Source organism: Xyrauchen texanus, chromosome 31 (assembly GCF_025860055.1).
Source record: "Xyrauchen texanus isolate HMW12.3.18 chromosome 31, RBS_HiC_50CHRs, whole genome shotgun sequence".
NCBI classification, from domain to species: Eukaryota; Metazoa; Chordata; class Actinopteri; order Cypriniformes; family Catostomidae; genus Xyrauchen; species Xyrauchen texanus.
The window spans coordinates 9,939,171-9,965,207 of record NC_068306.1 but is presented as its reverse complement, the minus strand read 5'-3'; the positions used below and the strand labels follow the sequence as shown (position 1 = coordinate 9,965,207).

The following is a 26,037-nucleotide window of genomic DNA, read 5'->3' as shown; positions in this document are numbered from 1 at the left end:
AAGTTGCTTACAGTGGAATTGAATGTAGCCAGTCCATAAACATTACAGCGAAGTTGTCTTTCTAGATACAGTATAACTTTACACAGCCAAAAGTCATGCTAAGACTAAGGCTGTCGATTTAAAGCTGTAATTCAGTGCGATTAATACAGCTGGATGAAGCACAACTCTGAATGCTGGGTTCTCGACATGTTTTTCCAAGTTTATGTGTGTTTATGACATGACGCAACCGAAGTCAGATGCTCCAAAAGCATCCGTCTGACGCATGTTTACATTGATGCATCCTTAGGAAAGCCCATACAGTACATTTTTTTAAATATCATAATTTCTAAAGACTTTATTTGGGGGTATTTCTTGGGAAATTCAATCAGTTAATCTGCACATTTGATTCATCGAATTTATCGGTTTCAATCGTTTGACATCCCTAGTTAAGACATTTAGAGCCCTATTTTAAGATTGCTAGCATTAAGCACAGCGCTATGCCATTAGTTGTAAGCAAATAGTCAATAGGCATGACCATGATGTTTTTGTATATTCGATTAAGCATACGCGAAGTCTAGGCGCAAGTGGGTTTTGTGAAATCACGTATGCAATGCGCAAATGTGCTGAAACAAGTGCAATTTAATTCTGAGGTTCTTCTCCGGTTATTGCTCCATTTGCTTCCTATTATATATAGTCTATTCCCTCAAGCACCAGCAATATAAACAAAGACAGCACATTCATAAGTTGGTAGTGTATATGGACGCAATGAATTAAAAGAATAGAAATTGGGTCTTCTGTTATTTTGTTCATTTATTGCAGCCTTGATGAATGCCAGGCATATTTCTATGACAGTGACACGCTCCTTTTATAACCATGGAAAGTATGATTCCCGTCAGAATTTGGATGTACGCTCTTTTAAATTATAGAGAATGTAAGCATTACTAATTATTTTCATCAACTGACACAAATCATGGCTTGTATTTACAATGTTTGTATCGATTTTGATTTTGAAAAATGTAATTTGTGGTAGAAAAATCATACCAATTCTAAACTTCTTCTACCAGCCCTTCTTGTAGAGAACAGGTGGAAAAATACCAGTATAAATTAGATCATAAATATAGTTGTAAATACAGTATAAACATAATAATTATAATTGAAAAAAAAAAAGCCATGACCTTTAGAGTTTAACACAATCATATGTTTTATTTTTCTTCTTAAAACTACTACAGTACAGTGATTGGCAAGGACATAATTTGATTTTCCACTTCCAAACAACTTTATTACCACCTGCTGGTGGAATCTCCAAACTGCAAATGCAGGAACTGAATTTGGACTGCTCTGAGATAAGACGTAGTATTAAAACGTCTTAGGGCAATGACCTATTTCTCAGGAAAATAGCAAATTGCACTTTGCACCCCTTAATTTACATGTATTACACCCACAGTTTACGCAAACACTCCCATGCTCACTTGCGCTTCGCGCTGGGATGAAAATTGCACCTATAATTGGCGCTCTTACGAAAATGGGATAAGACGTTGCGCAGAGTCATAGCGTGTAGCGCTGCGCACTCATGAAAATGGAGCCAATAATGTTTTTGTCTTTTGGCTGTACTTTTTTAATTGTTGCATTTTATCATTTATCGACTTTCACTTCCATTGCAAGTACTTTACTGTGACTCAAATTTGTGCTTTTTTTTTTTTTTTTTTTAAGAAAAGGAGGGACGAGTTAAAATAATTTTTGTGATAATCAACAATATGCCAAAAATGCTGTGGATTAAGCTTAACTTGTATTGAAATTGGAATATTCCCTTAAAATACTTTTACCTAGGCCTCAGTAAATATCCCAAATAAATCATAAAAACAGAAATAAAGTATATGTGTTATTTAGTAGTTGCTGGTATTCATTCGCTAACATATCAAAACCCAATGTGACTTTTAGTTTGAAATGTTCATCACACATTTATTAACCTACGTCACAATGCGTGAAAGCTATTCGGGAAAAGCAGACTTTCCCAGATATACACTCAACACTCTTTCACACTTGAGTGCCCAGAAACTGGAGGGAGGCCCTGAGAGACACTTGCTCTGAATCAGTCTGTCACCTGGTGTCTGACAGTGGAACTGCAGCTGCTGTCCAGTGCCCTAATTTTACCTCACACAATCGCCTTTGTCTATTTCTGTGTCAAATGGATTGCATCTGCTTTGGGGCTTCTTTTAAAAGAGCAACTATAAAATGAAAGCTGTTAAATTTTCTTTAGCAAGCTGTTATGAAGTAATTCATTTCATGAATGTGTAAAATATATAGTAAATTGGTGATTACAGTGCACTGTAATGTTGGTCTTTATTAAAACCCACTGATAGTTTTGAAATGTCCAGAAATTTGGAGTATATGAATTATAAAAAATGTGTGTGTATTAATTAGTATTCTGCATGTGTAATTACTGTATAATCCCCCTCAATGGAGACTTGAAAAAAACTCTATCTTTCCAGTATTGTTTTCATTTTGGGTGACGTGATGCATTTTGGCAGTAAACGGTGAATGCAATTTACTGTTGAAAATGTGCGCTTGTGTAACTCTAGTTCAACCTCTCTCTCTCTCGCTCTCTCTCTCTCTCTCTCTCTCTCTCTCTCTTTCTTTCTTTCTTTCTTTCTCTCTCCTCAGGAGGATCCACGGTTGAAGTATCCCATTCACATGAGAACAAAAGCATCTCTAGACCCCGGTGACCTTGGCCCACTTCCTGTGAGTATAAAACGAGTACAGCCCACAATTTCACACTTTCACCAGTTAAGTACCAGAGTAGAGAATCTCCGTTTCCTTGGCGAATTCATTAATGATTATTTTAGTCTAACGACACGGTGAGCGAGTCTATTGGATTATTTTAAAACAACTGGCTCATTGTTTTGACGGATGTTCTGAAGTATGCAATTATTTTTCAAATAATCGCACTGCTATGTAGTAGTTCCAGGTATCTCTCTTTCGCTCAAATCTAACACCCCCCACCCCCACACACACACACACACACACACACACATTGAGACTCTTGTCATGACCCACAAATAGAGCCACACGCCATGTGACTTGATCAAAACTACAGTTTCTATTATCCAAAATAACTTTTAATAACTATATATGAATGTATTTTCCCTCTTCTCTTTCTTTCTCACACAAACTCTCTCGGGAGCAAAGTCAGTGCACCCCAGCGACTCACTGGGATTGTAAAGAGTTGTTTAGCGATGGAAAAGCTGTATACACTCACCTAAAGGATTATTAGGAACACCATACTAATACTGTGTTTGACCCCCTTTCGCCTTCAGAACTGCCTTAATTCTACGTGGCATTGATTCAACAAGGTGCTGAAAGCATTCTTTAGAAATGTTGGCCCATATTGATAGGATAGCATCTTGCAGTTGATGGAGATTTGTGGGATGCACATCCAGGGCACGAAGCTCCCGTTCCACCACATCCCAAAGATGCTCTATTGGGTTGAGATCTGGTGACTGTGGGGGCCATTTTAGTACAGTGAACTCATTGTCATGTTCAAGAAACCAATTTGAAATGATTTGAGCTTTGTGACATGGTGCATTATCCTGCTGGAAGTAGCCATCAGAGGATGGGTACATGGTGGCCATAAAGGGATGGACATGGTCAGAAACAATGCTCAGGTAGGCCGTGGCATTTAAACGATGCCCAATTGGCACTAAGGGTCCTAAAGTGTGCCAAGAAAACATCCCCCACACCATTACACCACCACCACCAGCCTGCACAGTGGTAACAAGGCATGATGGATCCATGTTCTCATTCTGTTTATGCCAAATTCTGACTCTACCATCTGAATGTCTCAACAGAAATCGAGACTCATCAGACCAGGCAACATTTTTCCAGTCTTCAACTGTCCAATTTTGGTGAGCTCTTGCAAATTTTAGCCTCTTTTTCCTATTTGTAGTGGAGATGAGTGGTACCCGGTGGGGTCTTCTGCTGTTGTAGCCCATCCGCCTCAAGGTTGTGCGTGTTGTGGCTTCACAAATGCTTTGCTGCCTACCTCGGTTGTAACGAGTGGTTATTTCAGGCAAAGTTGCTCTTCTATCAGCTTGAATCAGTTGGCCCATTCTCCTCTGACCTCTAGCATCAACCAGGCATTTTCGCCCACAGGACTGCCGCATACTGGATGTTTTTCCCTTTTCACATCATTCTTTGTAAACCCTAGAAATGGTTGTGCGTGAAAATCCCAGTAACTGAGCAGATTGTGAAATACTCAGACCGGCCTGTCTGGCACCAACAACCATGCCACGCTCAAAATTGCTTAAATCACCTTTCTTTCCCATTCTGACATTCAGTTTGGAGTTCAGGAGATTGTCTTGACCAGGACCACACCCCTAAATGCATTGAAGCAACTGCCATGTGATTGGTTGATTAGATAATTGCATTAATGAGAAATTGAACAGGTGTTCCTAATAATCCTTTAGGTGAGTGTATATATACACACACACACACACACACACACACATTACCTTGTTACTCCAATGCCTAAAAGTAGTGCATTTTCTGTTGCTAGTTCTAAAGTGACGTTTTTGAACTAGCAATGAAGGCTTGAGCTGTATCAAAGTTAGATACACTTGATCAATACAACAGTTTCTATTATATCTGAAATATCTGTGGGAAACACCTTGAGTTTTGAGTTTCTTTCGATCCCTCAAAAACAAACTCACGCACAAAAGCACTTCCTTATTACTCCACTAAGTGCTCCAGTAAAGCAGCGCAAGCCTCCGTTGCTAGTTCTAAAGTGATGTTTTCGAACTAGCAACGAAGGCATGGACTGTATTAAAGCAAGTTGCTGAATCCGTGGCGAAAGAAATTAGTTCCTCTTATGAGCATTTTAAGGATGACCTTGACCACAAAACCACCCCGGGTGTGCATTATTTTTCAATAATTCAATGGTCTGTCATCAATTATTCCTTGCTCACACACACACACACACACACACACATTGGTGGCCAAAGGTTTGTAATAATGTACAGATTTTGCTCTATGGAAAGAAATTGTCACTTTTATTCATCAAAGTGGCATTCAACTGATCACATTGTATAGTCAGGACATTAATAATGTGAAAAATTACTATTACAATTTATATAAATGTTCACAACTTCTTAAACTACTTTAAAGAGTTCTCCTCCTCCACGTGCAGCAATGACAGCTTTGCAGATCCTTGGTATTCTAGCTGTCCAGATACTAAGGTGACATTTCACCCCACACTTCCTGTAGCACTTGCCATAGATGTGTCTGTCTTGTCTGGCACTTCTCACCCACAGTACTAGCTGATCCCACAAAAGCTCAATGGGGTTAAGATCCATAACACTCTTTTCCAATGATCTGTTGGCCAATGTCTGTGTTTCTTTGCCACTCTATCATTTTCTTTTTGTTTTTCTGTTTCAAAAGTGACTTTTTCTTTGCAATTCTTCCCATAAGACCTCCTGAGTCTTCTGTTTACTGTTGTACATGAAACTGGTGTTGAGCGGGTAGAATTTAATGAAGCTGTCAGCGGAGGACATGTGAGGCGTCTGTTTCTCAAACTAGAGACTCTGATGTACTTATCCTCTTGTTTAGTTGCACATCTGGCCTTCCACATCTCTTACTGTCCTTTGTCTTTGAAGACTGTAGTGTACACCTTTGTATGAAATCTTGTCATTGTGATTGTATAGTATTGTATAGTCTTCATTCCTCATAACAATGATTGACTGACAAGTTTTTAGAGTAAGCTGTTTCTTTTTTGCCATTTTGGACCTAATATTGACCTTAAGACATGCCGGTCAATTGCTTACTGTGGCAACTCAAAAACAAAGAAAATGTTAAGCTTCATTTAATCAAATAGCTTTCAACTGTGTTTGATATAATGGCTGATTTTCTAGTACCAAATGATCAATTTAGCATGATTACTCAAGGATAAGGTGTTGGAGTGATGGCTGCTGGAAATGGGGCCTGTCTAGATTTGATAAAAAATGACTTTTGAAATAGTGATGGTGCTGTTTTTTACATCAGTTATGTCCTGACTATATTTTGTGATCCGGTGAATGCCACTTTGGTGAATTAAAGTACCAATTTCCTTCCAAAACAGCAAAATCTGTACATTATTCCAAACTTTTGGCCACCACAGTATGTGTAATATATATATAGAACCTCTTTTGGTTGTTTCCCAACCATTAAGTACCCTTATCTGACATTTGTCCTCATGTTGTGGCACAATAACACATAAGCAATTTAAGCTTGAATGGAACTTGCATCCATATCACAGAACAATTACACAACAAGTTCAATCTGCAGTGCGAAAAATAAGATTAAGTTTTTCAGTTAAAAAAGCAAACAGCTGCAACTAATGACACAACAGGCAATAGATGTGGAAAGTAGACACCAGCATATTGCAATGGTGTTTTTTCAAATTTCTTTGTTGATAAGCCAAATCCTCAAGCTGCCATTGATTTGAAGTCACCTGCAGAGTTAGACTTAAAACTAAAATTACTCTGGCTTAGAAAAATAAAAATTTTTCAACTAACTTAAATCAGGTCAGTTTTGTTGTCTGAACAGCAAATAATTATATTTTTTTACAAACCAGGTCAAAACACATTCATATACTTCATTATTTGATTTACATCTGATCTCTTTGTTCATTTTTCCATAACGACTAATGTAGATGCATTACTCAGAACAAATGGATCAGATATCATTAATCATTACAAAATGTCAGTGCAAACAGTCAGTCCTAAAGATCCAGTTTAATAAACAAATATACAGTGTAAACAAAGTCTTAGAGCTCATCTGAGATCATTTATCCTTTGTTTATCTGAAATGCATCCTAAATATGGTGGAAGGGAGCTTTCTACAGAGCAGTACTAAAATGTGATAGTTTGAAACAAAGCACTGTTTATTATATTTTGATTAATCTGTCCTTTTAAAGAGAGTTGACGTAATATGAGTATTGGATGATGAGTTTCCGAAGAAGCTCTTGTAAAGCATAATGATATTTTCACCTAGCAGAGACTCTTAGAATCCGGTGTTTTGTAATCACACCTTCCTTTCTCAGGTTTTCAGTGGGAATATGTGCCAGGCTCAAACCAGCCAACAATGGCTTATTTAATCATTTACATTCATTTTTGTGCATGTGTGCATGCAAAATTAAACATGTCATGCACATGCATGAAAATTAAGAAATATGTATGCAAATAAATGCATATCCTCACTAAAACTTTAAAACCCTTTCAACATTTATTCCTTTTATTTAAGGATATTTGGACCAAATATAACTTACATTAAAGCAATAAGCCATGTTAGGCTGTGAGGTACAGTGATTTTACTACAGGTAAGGAGTGTTCTGATAATACCCCTCTTGTAAACTCACTGTCGGATGACTTACTACTTTTATGAAACACGGCTACAGCAATATAATAAAATAAATAGTTGCATTTATTATTATTAATTATTGGAATAAACAATTCTACCACCTAGTAATGTAGTCCATTATTCTAACTGTAAACTGTAAGAGGTTGCCAAGCAACACAACAACTTGGAGTATCTTAGGGGCCATTCTCACCGAACATATTTTTGTGTCCTTAAGCACTATTTCTTTTTATTGTTTTTCTATGTAAACATGCACTGAATGGCCCCTTAGTTGTGCTTTTATTGGCAATTCACATGCTGCTCATCCAATCAAAATTTTGAGTCTGTTTTTTTAATATTCATTCTAGAGACATTATACTTTTACCTTTAGAAAGCTGAGACTTTTTACTTAAAGGAATAGTTCACCTAAAAATGAACATTTGCTGATAATATACTCACCCTCAGGCCATCCAATATTTCTTTCTTCATCAAAACAGAATTTAAGATTTTTAGGATTTCTTTTCAGCTTTCAGCCTCCTTTAAACAAGTGCAAGTGAATGTACTCCCTTTTTTGATGGTCCAAAATGCATATTTAGTGTGCATCAAAATAATCCACACAACTCATTGAAACTTTTTTTTAACAACAAATGTAGTTCATCTCTGTGACTGTTTTGATGAAGAAAGAATCTCCGATACATCTTGGATGAGTAAATTATCAGCACATTTTCATTTTTGGGTCAACTGTTCCTTTTAAGTGCATAAAATTCAATATGTGTTTCTGGGACAAGTGACTCGAATGTTGTATCAAACATGTTTTCCTTCGTCCTCTAGCCAATATGTTCAGAGCGTCACATTTTGTTTATGATTTCTGTTTTAAACGCTAATGACTCCCTGTAACACAGCATTAACAGTAGTGCTTTCTCACAAGCTGGTGGTGTGTGTGTGTGTGTGTGTGTGTGTGTGTGTGTGTGTGTGTGTGTGTGTGTGTGTGTGTGTGTGTGTGTGTGTGTGTGTGTGTGTGTGCGTGCGTGCGTGCGTGCGTGCGTGCGTGCGTGCGTGCGTGCGTGCGTGCGTGCGTGCGTGCGTGCGTGCGTGCGTGCGTGCGTGCGTGCGTGCGTGATTTCTTTCTGGTCTCTCTGTGGCGTGGGGAACGTGCTGTGCTCTGCACTTGATGCTGTTTGTGGCAGAATCTTCCAGAGGAGGTCGGTCCTCTCTCTGCCTGCGTGTTTACCTGCCTGCACCACCAGCCTGTCCGACCTCTGACCTCTCCTCACCTCTCTATCATTACTGGCATGAATGACAGTGTCAATTCCTTTCTGTTTTTCTCTTTATTTCTTTATCGTTTTCACTCTTTTTTTCTTCTTCTTGTTCTCCTTTTCTATTTGTCTTTATCAGTATTTCCATGTTCTCTGTAGAGCTCAACAGTGACCTCTCACTTTTTTAACACATTTTACAGTTTGCATTTGTTAACATTAGTTAATGCATTAGTTAACATAAAATAACAATGAACAACTTTTATTTATAGCATTTATTAATCTTCGTTAATGTTAATTAATATATATACTAACACAATACTTAACAGTATAAAGATGTACAAGTTAACATTACACAATGCATTAGTTGACATTAACAATGAACAGCACCCTTTTACAGCATTTATTAATCTTGGTTTATGTAAATCTTTAGATATATAGTTAATGTGAACTAACAAGGGAGGCCTGGGTAGCTCAGCGAGTATTGATGCTGACAACCACCCCCAGAGTCACGAATTTGAATCCAGGGCATGCTGAGTGGCTCCAGCCAGGTCTCCTAAGCAACCAAATTGGCCTGGTTGCTAGGAAGGGTAGAGTCACATGGGGTAACCTCCTCGTGGTTACTATAATGTGGTTCTGGAATGGTTTATACATATACATCGTTCAAATTTGCCATTTTGATTTTCACTTTCTGAACCGTACAGCTGAGCTCTTTCTCTCTTTTTGTTTGTTTCGTTGACAAAACGTGTCCCATTTTACCTGAACTAACCCTTTATTTCTCTCTGCATGTATCTTAAACATCTCTGTCCATCTATCCATCCATCCTCTACTCTGCATCCTCTACTCCTCGACTGCACAGCGTGCATCCTGTGCTTCATTCTGTGCCAGTTTTGGTTCATGCCCATTCAGCACGTCAGCCATGTTGATGTTGGCTCAGTAGTGAATGAAGGTCTTGTATTCTCTCCGGATCCTCTGTGTGGGTCGTGAAACCGCTTCCCTTGATGTTGTGGGTCATGAATCGTTGACCTGTTTTTAAATGGCTTTAGTTTGTCCTTACGGGGGTGGGTCAGATACAAGTATGAATGTGGGTTTTGCAGGTCTTGGGGTCTCCCGTCTGAAAAGATGAAAAGAGGGGCTGGGTGTGAATGTGTTTGTCAAAAGAGAGAGTGAGCGAATGACTAAACGACACACCTGTGCTCTTCTGCATGGAACCCGTTGGTGGAACCTCTCCCATACTGAACCGAGTCTTCATATCTTTGTTTATTCCTCCCGTCACGTTATCCATTACTGGTTTTGTGTTGGTGTATATGTGGTGCTTAAATCCACATCTAGTCTGATCTTAACAATAACTTTCTTTTCTTTCTCAAACTCCACAGCCTGGGTGGGAGGAACGAGTGCATGCTGATGGAAGAATATTCTACATCGACCACAGTAAGAACATTCACAAAATAGTTTCATTTAATTTGTTGAAAACAAACAGATACATTTAAAGGTATAAAAACTAAACATGGGCACACTTTAAAAAGTCAAAATTAAGACAAAATTGTCCTTATTTACCTTCTTAAAGGAACAGTTCACCCAAAAATGAAATTCTGTCATAATTTACACACACTCATGTCGTTCCATACCCAAAATACTTTCTTCTGTGTCTCCGATACAGTAGAACGATTTTTAAAAGGATTTCCTGTTCACTGATTTCAATACAAATGCTGTGGATAGTGACTCACTTTAAAGTTAAAAAAGACCCTAAAGCATCAAGGGTTGACCTCGCAGCTTGTGCGTCTTATTCCAAGTCTTCTGAATGCATACAATAGGTTTTGGTGAAAAGCAAGACAAAATTTGTTGCACTGTGAAAATCTTGGCTTCCACCATAGCTATTCTTTGCACTTTTATGAGCAAAAATGTTTTTAGTTCATGTTGACTGATGTGGTTAACTAACGTTAACAAATGGAACCTTTTTGTGAAGCGTTACCAATTTTTCATTTTGGGGGATACAAGTCAGTTCTCACTACTTACATTAAAAACGGCTGTTTAATATTGACAAATGCATTGAAAATGTTAACAGATAAAATATGTTGTATATTCAAAACCAGTACTGCCGCTCCCTATAAGCAGACTACGCAGTCTGCGTAGGGGCACCATCTTACCCTAGAAGGGCACCAGAAACTCCACCGGCTGCCCTTACTCGCACGTTATACGTTATTCAAGGACACAGATGATCGCTTCACTCTCATATCACGCAATTTGCACTTTCTGCCTTTCTTGCTGTATTATGAGGGAGTACCACGACGCGATGAGACAAAATTAGATCTCTCCAACTTTGCGCTCTTGCAATGAAAACAGCTTTGTTGATGTTAAACTGGAGCAATAGTCTTATCGCAACGCTCACTTACAGAGATGTGGTACAACATAATTTTCATATCCAATTAACAGGTTTATACTCGTTTATATATGTAAAATATGAAGTTCAGTAAATATGCGCTTCCCCACTGCTCAAACTCGCAAGCTGCTGAATGCTGCACCAAGAGTGAAGGAGGGTGACATGATAGAGGGAATTCCTCGCATTTTGAAAGTAAAACTTGCGGGAATGATTAATGAGAACTGTGCTCAAACCCCAAGATTATAGATTATATACTTTATAGCAATTATATAGCGCTTAGATTATAATCAGGCTACTTTTCCGGTCGGGCAAGTAAAATTCTCTTTAACCTGCCCGTTCAAAATTCCACTTGTCGCGGACAAGCGTTAATGACGAGCACTGCTTCTGGTCTTATTGTGCACTAATGAAAAGTGTACATTATTCCAAAGAAGAAAAATGGCAGTTTTCACTTTATTTTACAGTATGTGTGCTTTCAGTATACTCAGTAGTGTACTTACCTAAGAAAGTACCGAGTTATATTAGGTAACTACATGTACTTAAGGTTAGGGTTGGGGTTAGGTTTAGGGTTACTACCTAGTAATTACTATAGATGTTTTAATTAGATAGTATGTAAATGTAGAGCATTACTGTTAAATATAGTGCTACCAAAATATATTTGTAATCTTTCATCAAAATGTATGAACTTTACCTCTGATAGACAAATCGTTTTGTAAGCATTATTTCTGGCTCCTGTTCTGTCTTTTTGGCTACGAATATTTTGTAGATAGTTTACACAATAATTTAATGGTGGTTAATGTAATAAAGGCATATAACAATAGATTTGATAAAGAAGGATTACTATTGTGTGTCAAGATGCTCTCGAGGTTAAGCCTTGACTTTTTGTCTCATGTGCATATTGCACATAGGCAGCTACCTTCCAAGGGGCCGTTCAGACCAAACGCATTCTTATGCAAGTGAAAAACAGTGTAGATCTATACAAAGATGTGTTCAGTGTAAACAGCCCCCAAGACAGCATCCTAAACACCATGGAAATGAAATGCTCTATATTGAAAGCAACTTTCTTTATAGTCACTTGCACAATTTTGTATTGGTATTTAGCTGTATTTAATAAAATGCAAGTATATTTATAATGAAGATTGCTCTCTTGTTTTGTTGTCGCAATAAATTATGGGATTTCCTTATGTGTAAATGATCAATCTGATACTGCCTTAGAATTTGGCCAAAATGACCATATCTTAGAAGGCAGCGTAATTGAGCTGCCTACTATTTGGGATACTAAGCATACACACAAGGGCAGGTTCCTTTTTATCGTTATGTCTCAGTAACCGTACTCTCTCCTTTGTGATCAATAACTATTTAGATGTTAAAGGTAACAAGTTCGGATATCAGTTTACTCATGCATCATTAAACACGGACATGTCCTCTGTGTCCGTCATGTAGCGTTTTAAAACCCAGGTGGGTTCAGTGTTGTTCAACCACTGCTGAATCTGCCATCGTGGTCGATACATACCTTGAGTTTGACAACAGTACACGTTCACAAACGAGATATCTCGGGTTTGTCAAGTCCAATGGCTGGTCAGTTTACAGTGTAAACCCCAGTGTAACTAATTGATTAATTTGCCATTTGGCAGCACCTATATTCAAAATGACTTACAGTAGACTTATTAAAAGAAAATGGTCACCCTGGAGCAACTTGAGTATCTTGCTCAAGGGCACAATGGTGATCGTTCATGGATCACCTTTTCTGTTAAACCAGCACAGATCTTTAAAGGGATAGTTCACCCAAAAATGGAAATTCTGTCTTTTTATTACTCTCTTGTCAGTTTCTTCCATGGAACACAAAAAGATACATTTTGAAGAATGTATTGGTCACACTTTTTCATGCAGTTACAGTGAATGAGGAGCTTTCAAGCTTCAAAAAGGATGTGAATAAAACTTTTGAAGCTGGAAAGCTCTGGTTCGCAATGGAGTAGCTAGTTTTCTGTACATTTTGTCTGTTAAATACTAAATAGCAATGAAAAAGTTGGTATGGGCTTATAAAATCTTCTCCTCCCCCTCAGACACCAAAAAGACACAGTGGGAAGACCCTCGCCTCCAAAGTCCAGCCATAACTGGACCTGTGAGTGTCCTTTTATTCTCTTAATCTCTCCCTCTACACACAATTGATTCTTGCTTTAGTAATAAATGCGTAAGGTGTTTTATCCCAGTTGAGAGTGAAATAAAGATAAAAAGTGCTGTTTATTATACTTACTAATAAACTAGTTATGATGTATTCTATAGAAGAAGAAAAAAACAACAGCATTGCCTAGCAAAGGTCAAAAATAGCAACTTCGATTTTTTTTTTTCCCACTAGTTTATTCCAGGCTCTGGTCTAGTGACTAATATTTCCGTGGGAGTCTTGATTTGATTGTTTTTTGTCTTCCTTATCTTAGGCTGTGCCATATTCCAGAGAATTCAAGCAGAAGTATGACTACTTCAGGAAGAAATTAAAGAAACCGGTAAGAAACAAGCTTCTTGCAAAGCAATTCAGAAACTGAAATCTCAATCTGTATTCCTAGACACTAATTTATTCTGTGTGAAATCCTTGTCGAGGAGTGAAAAGCTTCTTTTTTTTCCTACTGGGTGTTAAATCGTTCTTCACATGATAGAAACGGTGTTTACAGTATAATACTAAGTGTAGGTGTTAGTTTGAAGCTTAAAGCTGTTCATCCCTTTTCATTTCGTTTCGTCATTTTTGCGATTTATTCACTGAAACTTTGTAAATATCTAAGTGGAAGAGTTATGTTCTGTTAAGTTCTGTTCTCAAAGTGTGGCTCTCTTTCACAGGCAGACATTCCTAACCGTTTTGAGATGAAGTTGCACAGGAATAACATCTTTGAGGAATCGTACAGACGGATCATGGCTTTAAAGAAACCCGACAGCCTGAAGGCCCGTCTATGGATCGAGTTTGAATCGGAGAAAGGTCTGGACTACGGAGGAGTGGCCAGAGAATGGTTCTTCTTGCTCTCCAAGGAGATGTTCAACCCTTATTATGGGCTGTTTGAATACTCAGCCACGTAAGTTGCCTTGAGTATGTGTGCTTCAGTTTCGGGTTGTTGAGTTTGAACAACTTCTTAAGAGTTTTACTGCAGCGTTTCAGACACTTTTCCCCTTCATTCATAGTTTTTAGCTTACTTGTATAATGGTGTTTAGTGTAGGGTGTCTTTATTTAGGCATGAGCAGGCCTAAGGACTGAATTCTATTGTTCTTTTCATTCTTTCGTTCTGTTGATTTATCGTTCTTTCCATCATTATCTATCTTTCTATCGTTATCTATCTATGTATGCTTCTTCTATCTGTCCTTCTGTTTGTCGTTTGTTCTATTTATTGTTCTTTTGTTGTATTGTTCTTTCATTCTATCACACTTTTGACCTAATGTTATTTCATGCTTTTTTATATCTGTCTATCTGTCTGTCTGTCTGTCTATCTGTCATTTATTCTATTTATCATTCTTTCATTCTATCTATCTATCTATTGATCTATCCGTTCTGTGTCTGTTGTTCATTCTATTTATTGTTCTTTTGTTCTATTGTTCTTTCATTCTATCACTCTTTGGACCTAATGTTCTTTCATGCTTTTTTTTATCTGTCTATCTATTTGTTTGTCTGTCGTTTGTTCCGTTTATCGTTCTTTCATTCTATCTATTTATCTATCTATCTATCATTCTGTGTCTGTACTTCCTTTTATTTATTGTTCTTTTGTTCTATTGTTCTTTCATTCTATCACTAATATTCTTTCATGCTTTCTATCTGTCCATCCATCTGTCCGTCTGTCTATTAATCTGTCTGTCTGTCTATCTATCATTTTGTGTCTGTTGTTCATTCTATTTATTGTTCTTTCATTTTATCACTCTTTCGACCTAATGTTCTTTCATGCTTTCTATTTGTCTATCCATTGTCTGTCTATCTGTCATTTGTTCTATTTATCATTCTATTGTTCTTTCATTCTATCACTCTTTCGACCTAATGTTCTCTCATGCTTCCTATATGTCCATTCATTTATCATTCTGTTTGTCTGTCTATTTTTCTTTCGTTCTATTGTTTACATTTTTTATGTGTCTGTTTGTTTATCATTCTATATATCCAAATATTGTTCTGTCTGCCATTTGTTCTATTTATTGTTCTATCACTCTTTTGACCTAATGTTCTTGCTTTGTATTTATCCATTTATCTGTCTGTCTATCTGTCGTTCAGTCTATTTATCGTTCTTGTTCTTTCATTCTATCACTCTTTTAATCTAGTGTTCTTTCATGCTATTATTAGATTCCTCCGTAAGGAGGGAATCTATTGTATTTGACGGTTTTATTAGATTCCTCCGTAAGGAGGGAATCTATTGTATTTGTCGGTTTTATTATTATTAGATTCCTCCGTAGGAGGGAATCTATTGTAATTGATGGTTTTATTATTATTATTGTTAGATTCCTCCGTAGGAGGAATCTATTGTAATTGATGGTTTTATTATTATTATTATTATTATTATTAGATTCCTCCGTAAGGAGGGAATCTATTGTATTTGTCGGTTTTATTATTATTATTATTATTATTAGATTCCTCCGTAAGGAGGGAATCTATTGTATTTGTCGGTTTTATTATTATTATTATTATTATTATTATTATTATTATTATTAGATTCCTCCGTAAGGAGGGAATCTATTGTATTTGTCAGTTTTATTATTATTATTATTATTAGATTCCTCCGTAAGGAGGGAATCTATTGTATTTGATGGTTTTATTATTATTATTATTATTATTATTAGATTCCTCCGTAAGGAGGGAATCTATTGTATTTGTCAGTTTTATTTATTATTATTATTATTATTATTATTATTATTATTCTCCTTGAGCCCCAATAGCTCAAAAAGTCACTGGTCAAAATTTTCTAAATTGGCACATTGATACTCCATGCCAACGGGTACCCCCAAACCAAGAATGGTCAACATTCAGCCCATAGGTGGCGCTTACAGGCCACGCCCAAAAACAAAAATTCAAAGTGATATAATTTCCACCCCATTTGTCCAAATCTTCTGAAACTTTGTAAACATGCCTCATTTCTCATGGGGAACAAAAAAGCCTCAAGGACCCATACTTCTGCCATTATGGATTTTCCTGTACAGTGAAAATTTTGGAAAACCTAAAAAACTCTTCTCTCCTGAATCTTAGCTCCAATTGACTTGGAATTTGGCACACGTGTGTAGTATGTATGTCTTTCCAAACGTTACTTAGCAAAAATGAATACAATACAAAATGGCTGAAATGGACGTGTTTATGTAAATGTACACACAAAAGATGATCAAAAATTGTAAAAATCCCATTGATTTACAATGGCTGAGCAAAAGTGCCCCTCTACTGGATAAATACGGTCCACATGTAAAATCCCATTCACTTACATTGGCTGAGCAAAGAGGCTCCCTCTACTGGAGTAACTCTGTCTGCCACATGCAGCTCTTCTGTTTAATCTCACTAATGGAGCATTTCGTGGGTAGAGCTCCAGACTTAGAAGCCAAATGACATTTTACTTGTGTCTTCACGAAGGTAAGTCAATTGTGTGTCTTAATGCTTTCCAGTTTGAACATTCAAGCGATTTTACACTATTCAACTCAACAAAGGCAAAACAACTCAAATAAATGTTTTCGAGCAGTTTGTGTGACACAGCGAGCGAGCCGCGTCGCGACTAACGCTCGCGACGCCGATGAGAGTTCGCTTTAGCTGCTTCATGCGTTTGAACGGACAATTTCATACACCAAAATACATGATATATTGGGTATCAATATATTGAATTATGAATTATTGCAGTGACCAACACGGATGCCGCTGTGGTGTCCTGTTAAGATTTTTCTCTCGAAACAGCGTTAACAGCTTAAACAAAATACTGCGTTATTTTTGCACATACAGATACATTTAATCATCACAAACTATGAAAGTCGTACTTTTATTTGTTGTAAAATAAAGAAAATAAAGTCTCTGTCTAAGCGAATAACTTTCTGAAACACGTCACAAAAACTTACACAAACATGAAACATATGTCTAAAGAAAGTAGAGATGGGCTGATCGATCCTAACGTATCAAAACTTCCGAGAATGATGTTGTTTGAGCTCTGACAACACGCTAATCCGCAGGCGAGATCATTTTTGCTCGCATCTTCCACGAAGGTTTGTTGGTTGTATACAATGTTTGCCTGTTTGAACATTCAAGCGATTTTACACTATTCAACTCAACAAATGTCAAAACAACTCAAATACATGTTTGCGAGCTGTTTGTGTGACACAGCGAGCCGCGTCGCGTCTAACTCACGCACTCCGATGAGAGTGTCTCTCGCTGCTGCTTGCGTCTGAACGGACAATTTCATACAACAAACTGTCAAAATATATGATATATTGAGGAGTCTGTTATTTCTCAAGTAAACAAACAGTTGAGAAAGAAATCTGGAATAATTATATTTTATTCTGGCATTATTCCAGATGACGTCCTGCTATATTTTTCTCTCGAAACAGCGGAAACAACAACTTAAATAAAATACTGCGTTATTTTTGCACATACAGAAACATGCGAGACATCATTACGAACTATGAAATGTGTACTTTTATTTGTGTACATTCACAATAACAACAAAACCTTGTGCTTTTGTAAAATAAAGACAATAAACAGGGTGCTCATCTGCCTTCGCGATAATCTTTCTGAAACACGTCACAAAATTCACGCAGTCTGTATTTTATCACCTCACACCCATAATCTCTGAAATGATACAGATGCAACAAGCACTGCACAGAAGGTAAATAATGATACTTCACAGTTCTCAAAAGATTAAACTGAACTGTGCCTTAAATATCAGTATCATGCGATAAAAGCCTCTTAAAGAGACAGTAACAATTTAGCCTTGAAATGCCACGTTTTTGAATGGCATGTAAAATGTAAAAATAATCACTCAATCTCCATTTTTTTCACTGGATCTGTTGCTATTTTAATGATTTAAAAATCAAAGCACTGACCATTTAAAGTGTGAGCTTTTACATTTTGAAATAGTTATAAACAGTCACAGCTATGCAGTGTTATTATGTGCCTAGATAGTCTTTCAAATAAAATTAGTTTACCCCAAATAGATATTTCTCTCATCATTTACTCACCCTCTTTCTATCCCAGATGTGTATTTCTTTCTTTCTCAGGCCTGTTGGTGCTTTCAATGCACTTGAATGGTGATCAGAACTCACATCAACAAAAATCACATAAATGCAACATAAAAAGTAACCCATAACACTCCAGTGGTTTAATCCATACTTTCAGAAGGGATATTATAGGTGTGGGTGTGAAAAGATCAATATATGTAGTATAGAGTATTTTTATTTTTTTTACTATAAATTGTCCACCCTGCTCAGGAGGGGTGATATGCTTATGTAAATCACAAAAAAAAAAAAACAGAAAAAGAACTCTTAAGAGAGAAGAGCGCTTGTGAAAGTCAAAGTAGAGATTTATAGTAAAAAATGACTTAATTATTGATCTGTTTCTCACCACTTCTCATTTACTTACATTGAAAGGACCAACAGAGCTGAGATATTCTTCTAAACATCTTCATTCAATTTCTGCAGAAGAAAGTCAGTACACATCTGGGACTGCATGAGGGTGAGGAAATGATCAAATATCCCTTTAACATTCACTTGTTTTTACAATGCATAAAATGAATGCAAATTTGGTACATTGATACTACAGGCCAACAGGAACACACAAACCAAGAATGGACCACATTCAGCCAATAGGGGCGCTACAGGAAATGCAAAAATCCTCATTTTCCGGTCAAAAATTTTCTAATTTGGTACATTGATACTACAGGCCAACAGGAACCCACAAACCAAGAATGGCCCACATTTGCCCTTTAGGGAGCTTACAGGGCACGCCAAAATTCCCATTTTCTGGTCAAAAATGTTCTAATTTGGTACAATGATACTACAGACCAACAGGAACCCACAAACCAAGAATGGCCAACATTCAGCCAATAGGGAGCACTACAGGCCATGCCAAAATTCCCATTTTCTGGTCAAAAATTTTCTAATTTGGTTCATTGATACTACAGGCCAACAGGAACACACAAACCAAGAATGGCCAACATTCACCCCTAGGGAGCTTACAGGCCACGCTGAAATTCCCAATTTCTGGTTAAAAATGTTCTAATTTGGTACACTGATACTACATGCCAACAGGAACCCACAAACCAAGAATGGCCAACATTCAGCCCCTAGGGAGCACTACAGGTAATTCCCAAATGTCCCATTTTCTGGTCAAATATTTTCTAATTTTGTACATTGAAACTACAGGCCAACAGGAACCCACAAACCAAGAATGGCCCACATTCGCCCACAGGTGGCGCTACAGGCCACGCCCAAAAAAACATTTTCAAAGTGATACCATTTCCACGCCATTTGTCCAATTCTTCTGAAACTTGGTGTGCATTCCTCATTTCTCATTGGGAACAAAAAAGCCTCAAGGATCCATAAGGTCCGGTATGGATTTTCCTGTACATTGAAAATGTTTAGTTTAGGATTCAGACAAAGACATGTTTTTTTGAACTCCTTAATTTGGAGGGTTTATCCCCAACCATCTACTGATCAATTTTAAATGATTTGCCATTTTGAGGAGGAATCCGCATTGCTGCTTGCAGCTATATTTATTATTATTAGATTCCTCCGTAGGAGGGAATCTATTGTAATTGATGGTTTTATTAGATTCCTCCGTAAGGAGGGAATCTATTGTATTTGTCGGTTTTATTATTATTATTATTATTATTATTATTATTATTATTAGATTCCTCCGTAGGAGGGAATCTATTGTAATTGATGGTTTTATTATTATTATTATTATTATTAGATTCCTCCGTAAGGAGGGAATCTATTGTATTTGATGGTTTTATTATTATTATTAGATTCCTCCGTAAGGAGGGAATCTATTGTATTTGATGGTTTTATTAGATTCCTCCGTAAGGAGGGAATCTATTGTATTTGTCGGTTTTATTATTATTATTATTATTAGATTCCTCCGTAGGAGGGAATCTATTGTAATTGATGGTTTTATTATTATTATTATTATTATTGATGTATTATTATTATTATTATTATTATTATTAGATTCCTCCGTAGGAGGAATCTATTGTAATTGATGGTTTTATTATTATTATTATTATTATTATTATTATTATTATTATTATTATTATTATTCTTCTTCTCCTTGAGCCCCAATAGCTCAAAAAGTCACTGGTCAAAAATTTTCTAAATTGGCACATTGATACTCCATGCCAACGGGTACCCCCAAACCAAGAATGGCCCACATTCGCCCATAGGTGGCGCTACAGGCCACGCCCAAAAAACAAAATTCAAAGTGATACAATTTCCACGCCATTTGTCCAAATCTTCTGAAATTTGGTGTACATGCCTCATTCCTCATGGGGAACAAAAAGCCTCAAGAACCCATAACTTCCGCCATGATGGATTTTCCCGTACGTTGAAAATTTGCGAAAACCTACAAAACTCTTCTTCTCCTGAACCGTAGCTCCAATTGACTTGAAATTTGGTACACATGTGTAGAATGGACATCCTTGAAAACGTTACTTAGGAAAAATGAATACGATACAAAATGGCTGAAAGGGGCGTGTTTATGTAAATGTCCAAATTTTAACAATATATACGTGTCAATAAATCAAATGTAATTTTGACTGATGGTTTTTCAAACCTAACATGCTTAAAGATGACATCACTCTGAAGTACTGTGCAAAGAATGGCCATGCCAAAATTCCCATTTTCTGGTCAAAAATGTTCTAATTTGGTAAATTAATAGTACAGGCCAACAGGAATCCACAAACCAAGAATGACCGACATACGCCACTAGGGGCACTACAGGACAAGCCAAAATTCCCATTTTCTGGTCAAAAATGTTCTAATTCGGTACAAGAATAGTACAGGCCAACAGGAATCCACAAACCAAGAATGACCGACATTCGCCACTAGGGGGCACTACAGGACAAGCCAAAATTCCCATTTTCTGGTCAAAAATTTTCTAATTTGGTACTTTGATACTACAGGCCAACAGGAACCCACATACCAAGTGTGGCCCACATTCAGCCCTTAGGGGCGCTACAGGCTACTCCAAAATTTCGTTTTCTGGTCAAAAACGTTCTAATTTGGTACATTGATACTGCAGGTCAACAGGAACCCTCAAACCAAGAATGGCTAACATTCAGCCTTAGGGAGCACTACAGGCCATGCCGAAATTCCCATTTTCTGGTCAAAAATGTTCTAATTTGGTACATTAATAGTACAGGCCAAAAGGAATCCACAAACCAAGAATGACCGACATTCACCACTAGGTGGCGCTTAGAGGCCAAGCTCGAAATTCCCATTTTCTGGTCAAAAAGTTATAATTTGGTACATTGATACTACAGGCCAACAGGAACCCACAAACCAAGTATGGCCCACATTCGCCATTAGGGGGCTTACAGGCCACTCCCAAAATTTCGTTTTCTGGTCAAAAATTTTCTAATATGGTACATTGATACTACTGGCCAACAGGAACCCACAAACAAAGAATGGCCAACATTCAGCCTCTAGGGGCACTAGAGGCCACTTGAAATTCCCATTTTATGGTCAAAAATGTTCTAATTTGGTACATTGATACTACAGGTCAACAGGAACCCTCAAACCAAGAATGGCCAACATTCACCCCTAGGGGCGCTACAGGTAATTCCCAAAAGTCCCATTTTCTGGTCAAATATTTTCTAATTATGTACATTGATACTACAGGCCAACAGGAACCCACAAACCAAGAATGACCCACATTTGCCCATAGGAGGCGCTACAGGCCACGCCCCAAAAAATATTTTCAAAGTGATACCATTTCCACGCCATTTAACCAATTCTTTTGAATCTTGGTGTACATGCCTCATTTCTCATTGGGAACAAAAACGCCTCAAGGATCCATAAGGTATGATGGATTTTCCTGTAGACTGAAAATGTTTCGTTTAGGATTCAGACAGAAATACATGTTTTTTGGATTCATCCATTGAGAGGGTTTAACCCCAACCCTCTACTGATCAATTTGAAATGATTTGCCATTTTGAGGAGGAATCCGCATTGCTGCTTGCAGCTATATTTATTATTATTATTATTATTATTATTCTTCTCCTTGAGCCCCAATAGCTCAAAAAGTCACTGGTCAAAAATTTTCTAAATTGGCACATTGATACTCCATGCCAACGGGTACCCCCAAACCAAGAATGGTCAACATTCGCCCATAGGTGGCGCTACAGGCCACGCCCAAAAACAAAAATTCAAAGTGATATAATTTCCACCCCATTTGTCCAAATCTTCTGAAACTTTGTAAACATGCCTCATTTCTCATGGGGAACAAAAAGCCTCAAGGACCCATACTTCTGCCATTATGGATTTTCCTGTACAGTGAAAATTTTGGAAAACCTACAAAACTCTTCTTCTCCTGAACCTCAGCTCCAATTGACTTGGAATTTGGCACACGTGTGTAGTATGTATGTCTTTCCAAACGTTACTTAGCAAAAATGAATACAATACAAAATGGCTGAAATGGACGTGTTTATGTAAATGTACACACAAAAGATGATCAAAATTTTTAAAATCCCATTGATTTACAATGGCTGAGCAAAAGTGCTCCCTCTACTGGACAAATATGGTCCACATGTAAAATCCCATTCACTTACATTGGCTGAGCAAAGAGGCTCCCTCTACTGGAGTAACTCTGTCTACCACATGCAGCTCTTCTGTAGCAATCTCTCTAATGAAGCATTTCGGTCTCCTAGTGGGTGGAGCTCCAGACTTAGACTACAGAAGACATTTTGCGTCTGCATGGAGGTATGTCAAATCAATTGTGTGTCTTAATGCTTTCCAGTTTGAACATTCAAGCGATTTTACACTATTCAACTCAACAAAGGCAAAACAACTCAAATAAATGTTTTCGAGCAGTTTGTGTGACACAGCGAGCGAAGCCGCGTCGCGTCTAACGCTCGCGACGCCGATGAGAGTTCGCTTTCCTTCTTAGCGCTTCAACGGACAATTTCATACACCAAAATACATGATATATTGGGGTGTCTGCTATATCTCAAGTGAACAAACAGTTGATAAAGAAATCGGGTATCAATATATTGAATTATGAATTATTGAAGGGGTCTAGTGATGCCGCTGTGATGTCCTGTTAGATTTTTCTCTATCGAGACAGCGTTAACGTATCAAAACTTCCGAGTATGATGTTGTTTAATTGTCTCTGACAACACGCAATCCTCGAGGCGAGATCATTTTTGCTCGCGATCTTCACGAAGGTTTGTTGGTTGTGTACAATGGTTGCCTGCTTGAACATTCAAGCCGATTTTACACTATTCAACTCAACAAAGGCAAAACAACTCAAATAAATGTTTTCGAGCAGTTTGTGTGACACAGCGAGCGAGCCGCGTCGCGACTAACGCCGCGACGCCGATGAGAGTTCGCTTTCACAGCTTCATGCGTTTGAACGGACAATTTCATACACCAAAATACATGATATATTGGGGTGTCTGTTATGTATCAAGTGAACAAACAGTTGATAAAGAAATTGGGTATCAATATATTTAATTATGAATTATTGTGAACAACACGGATGCCGCTGTGGTGTCCTGTTAAGATTTTTCTCTCGAAACAGCGTTAACAGCTTAAACAAAATACTGCGTTATTTTTGCACATACAGATACATTTAATACATCGTCACAAACTATGAAAGTTGTACTTTTATTTGTTGTAAAATAAAGAAAATAAACCGTGTGCTCTTTGTCTAGCTTAATATCTTTCTGAAACACGCCACAAAAACTTACACAAACATGAAACATATGTCTAAAGAAAGTAGGGATGGGCTGATCAATCCTAACGTATCAAAACTTCCGAGAATGATGTTGTTTAATTGTCTCTGACAACACGCTAAACCGCGAGGCGAGATCATTTTTGCTCGCGATCATCATGAAGGTTTGTCGGTTGTATACAATGTTTGCCTGTTTGAACATTCAGCCGATTTTACACTATTCAACTCAACAAATGTCAAAACAACTCAAATACATGTTTGCGAGCTGTTTGTGTGACACAGCGAGCCGCGTCGCGTCTAACTCACGCACTCCGATGTCTTTCGCTGCTGCTTGCGCCTGAACGGACAATTTCATACAACAGAGTGTCAAAATACATGATATATTGAGGAGTCTGTTATGTCTCAAGTGAACAAACAGTTGAGAAAGAAATCTGGAATAATTATATTTTATTCTGGCATTATTCCAGATGACGTCCTGCTATATTTTTCTCTCGAAACAGCGGAAACAACTTAAACAAAATACTGCGTCATTTTTGCCCATACAGAAACATGCAAGACATCATTACTAACTATGAAATGTGTACTTTTATTTGTGTACACTTACAATAACAACAAAACCTTGTGCTTTTGTAAAATAAATAAACAGGGTGCTCAGTCTCTGTCTTCGCGATTATTTTTCTGAAACACGTCACAAAATTCAAGTGAACAAAATCAACCATTCACGCAGTCTGTATTTTATCATCTCACAATGAATACAAATGCAACAAGCATGGCACAAAACGAAAATAATGATACTTCTCAGTTCTCAAAAGATTAAACTGAACTGTGCCTTAAGTATCGTATCATGCGATAAAAGCCTCTTAAAGAGACAGTAACAATTTAGCCTTCGTCCTGAACATAGACATTCCCAAGTAATTGAGAAGTACAAATGGTATTATTTTAAGTTTTTTTATTTCTCTCTTACCTTGTAAAATGCCACGTTTTTGAATGGCATGTAAACACAATCACTCCATTTTTTTCACTGGATCTGTTGCTATTTTAATGATTTAAAAATCAAAGCACTGACCATTTAAAGTGTGAGCTTGTAGGCTACATTTTGAAATAGTTATAAACAGTCACAGCTATACAGTGTTATTATGTGCCTAGATAGTCTTTCAAATAAAATTGCTTGTGATATGCTTATGTAAATCACACAAAAAAACAGAAAAAAATCTTAAGAGAGAAGTGAAAGTGAAAGTAGAGATTTTCAAAGTGATTTTTCATTCAAAGTGATACAATTTCACACCATTTGTCTAAATCTTCTGAAACTTGGTGTACATGCCTCATTCCTCATGGGGAACAAAAAGCCTTAAGGACCCATAACTTTCACCATGATGGATTTTCCCGACGCTGAAAATTTACGTAAAACCTAAAAATACTCTTCTTCTCCTGAACCGTAGCTCCAATTGACTTGAAATTTGGTACACATTTGTAGAATGGACATCCTTGAAAACATTACTTAGGAAAAATGAATGTGATACAAAATGTCTGAAAGGGGCGTGTTTATGTAAATGTCCAAATTTTAACAATATATACCTGTCAATAAATCAAATGTAATTTTGACTGATGGTTTTTCAAACCTAACATGCTTCAAGATGACATCACTCTGAAGTACTGCGCAAAGAATGGTCGACATTCGCCCTTAGGGGCGCTTACAGGCCATGTCGAAATTCCCATTTTCTGGTCTAAAATGTTCTAATTTGGTACAATGGTACTACAGGCCAACAGGAACCCACAAACCAAGAATGGCCGACATTCGCCACTAGGGGGCTTAAAGGCCACGCCTAAAATTCCCGCTTTCTGGTCAAATTTTTTTAATTTGGTACATTGATACTACAGGCAGACAGGAACCCACAAACCAAGAATGGACAACATTCACCCCTAGGGGCGCTTACAGGCCATGCCAAAATTCCCATTTTCTGGTCAAAAATGTTCTAATTTGGTACACTGATACTACATGCCAACAGGAACCCACAAACCACTTAATGGCCAACATTCGCCATTAGGGGCTTACAGGTAATTCCAAAAATCCCATTTTCTGGTCAAACATTTTCTAATTTGGTGTATTGATTCTACAGGCCGACAGGAACCCACAAACCAAGAAAGGCCCACATTCGCCTCTAGGGGGCTTACAGGCCACTCCAAAATTCCCA

General features: G+C 37.4%; 3 protein-coding genes across 19 annotated transcripts in view; 2 read left to right on the top strand and 1 right to left on the bottom strand.

Annotated features, from left to right (window-relative positions):
* LOC127624804 (calpastatin-like) overlaps positions 1-26,037 on the top strand; it is a 711,053-nt gene that overhangs the window by 382,742 nt on the left and 302,274 nt on the right. The window lies entirely within an intron of this gene.
* LOC127624796 (E3 ubiquitin-protein ligase NEDD4-like) overlaps positions 1-26,037 on the top strand; it is a 125,769-nt gene that overhangs the window by 65,738 nt on the left and 33,994 nt on the right. For all 12 annotated transcript variants that reach the window (XM_052099701.1, XM_052099700.1, XM_052099699.1 and 9 more), the window contains 5 exons: positions 2,641-2,718; positions 9,974-10,028; positions 13,038-13,096; positions 13,410-13,475; positions 13,804-14,033. In XM_052099701.1, the coding sequence (XP_051955661.1) occupies positions 2,641-2,718; positions 9,974-10,028; positions 13,038-13,096; positions 13,410-13,475; positions 13,804-14,033 (488 nt within the window). The remainder of the gene's footprint in view (positions 1-2,640; positions 2,719-9,973; positions 10,029-13,037; positions 13,097-13,409; positions 13,476-13,803; positions 14,034-26,037) is intronic.
* Positions 1-26,037, bottom strand: part of LOC127624799 (drebrin-like) — a 175,792-nt gene that overhangs the window by 146,533 nt on the left and 3,222 nt on the right. The gene's annotated exons all lie outside the window — the stretch shown is intronic.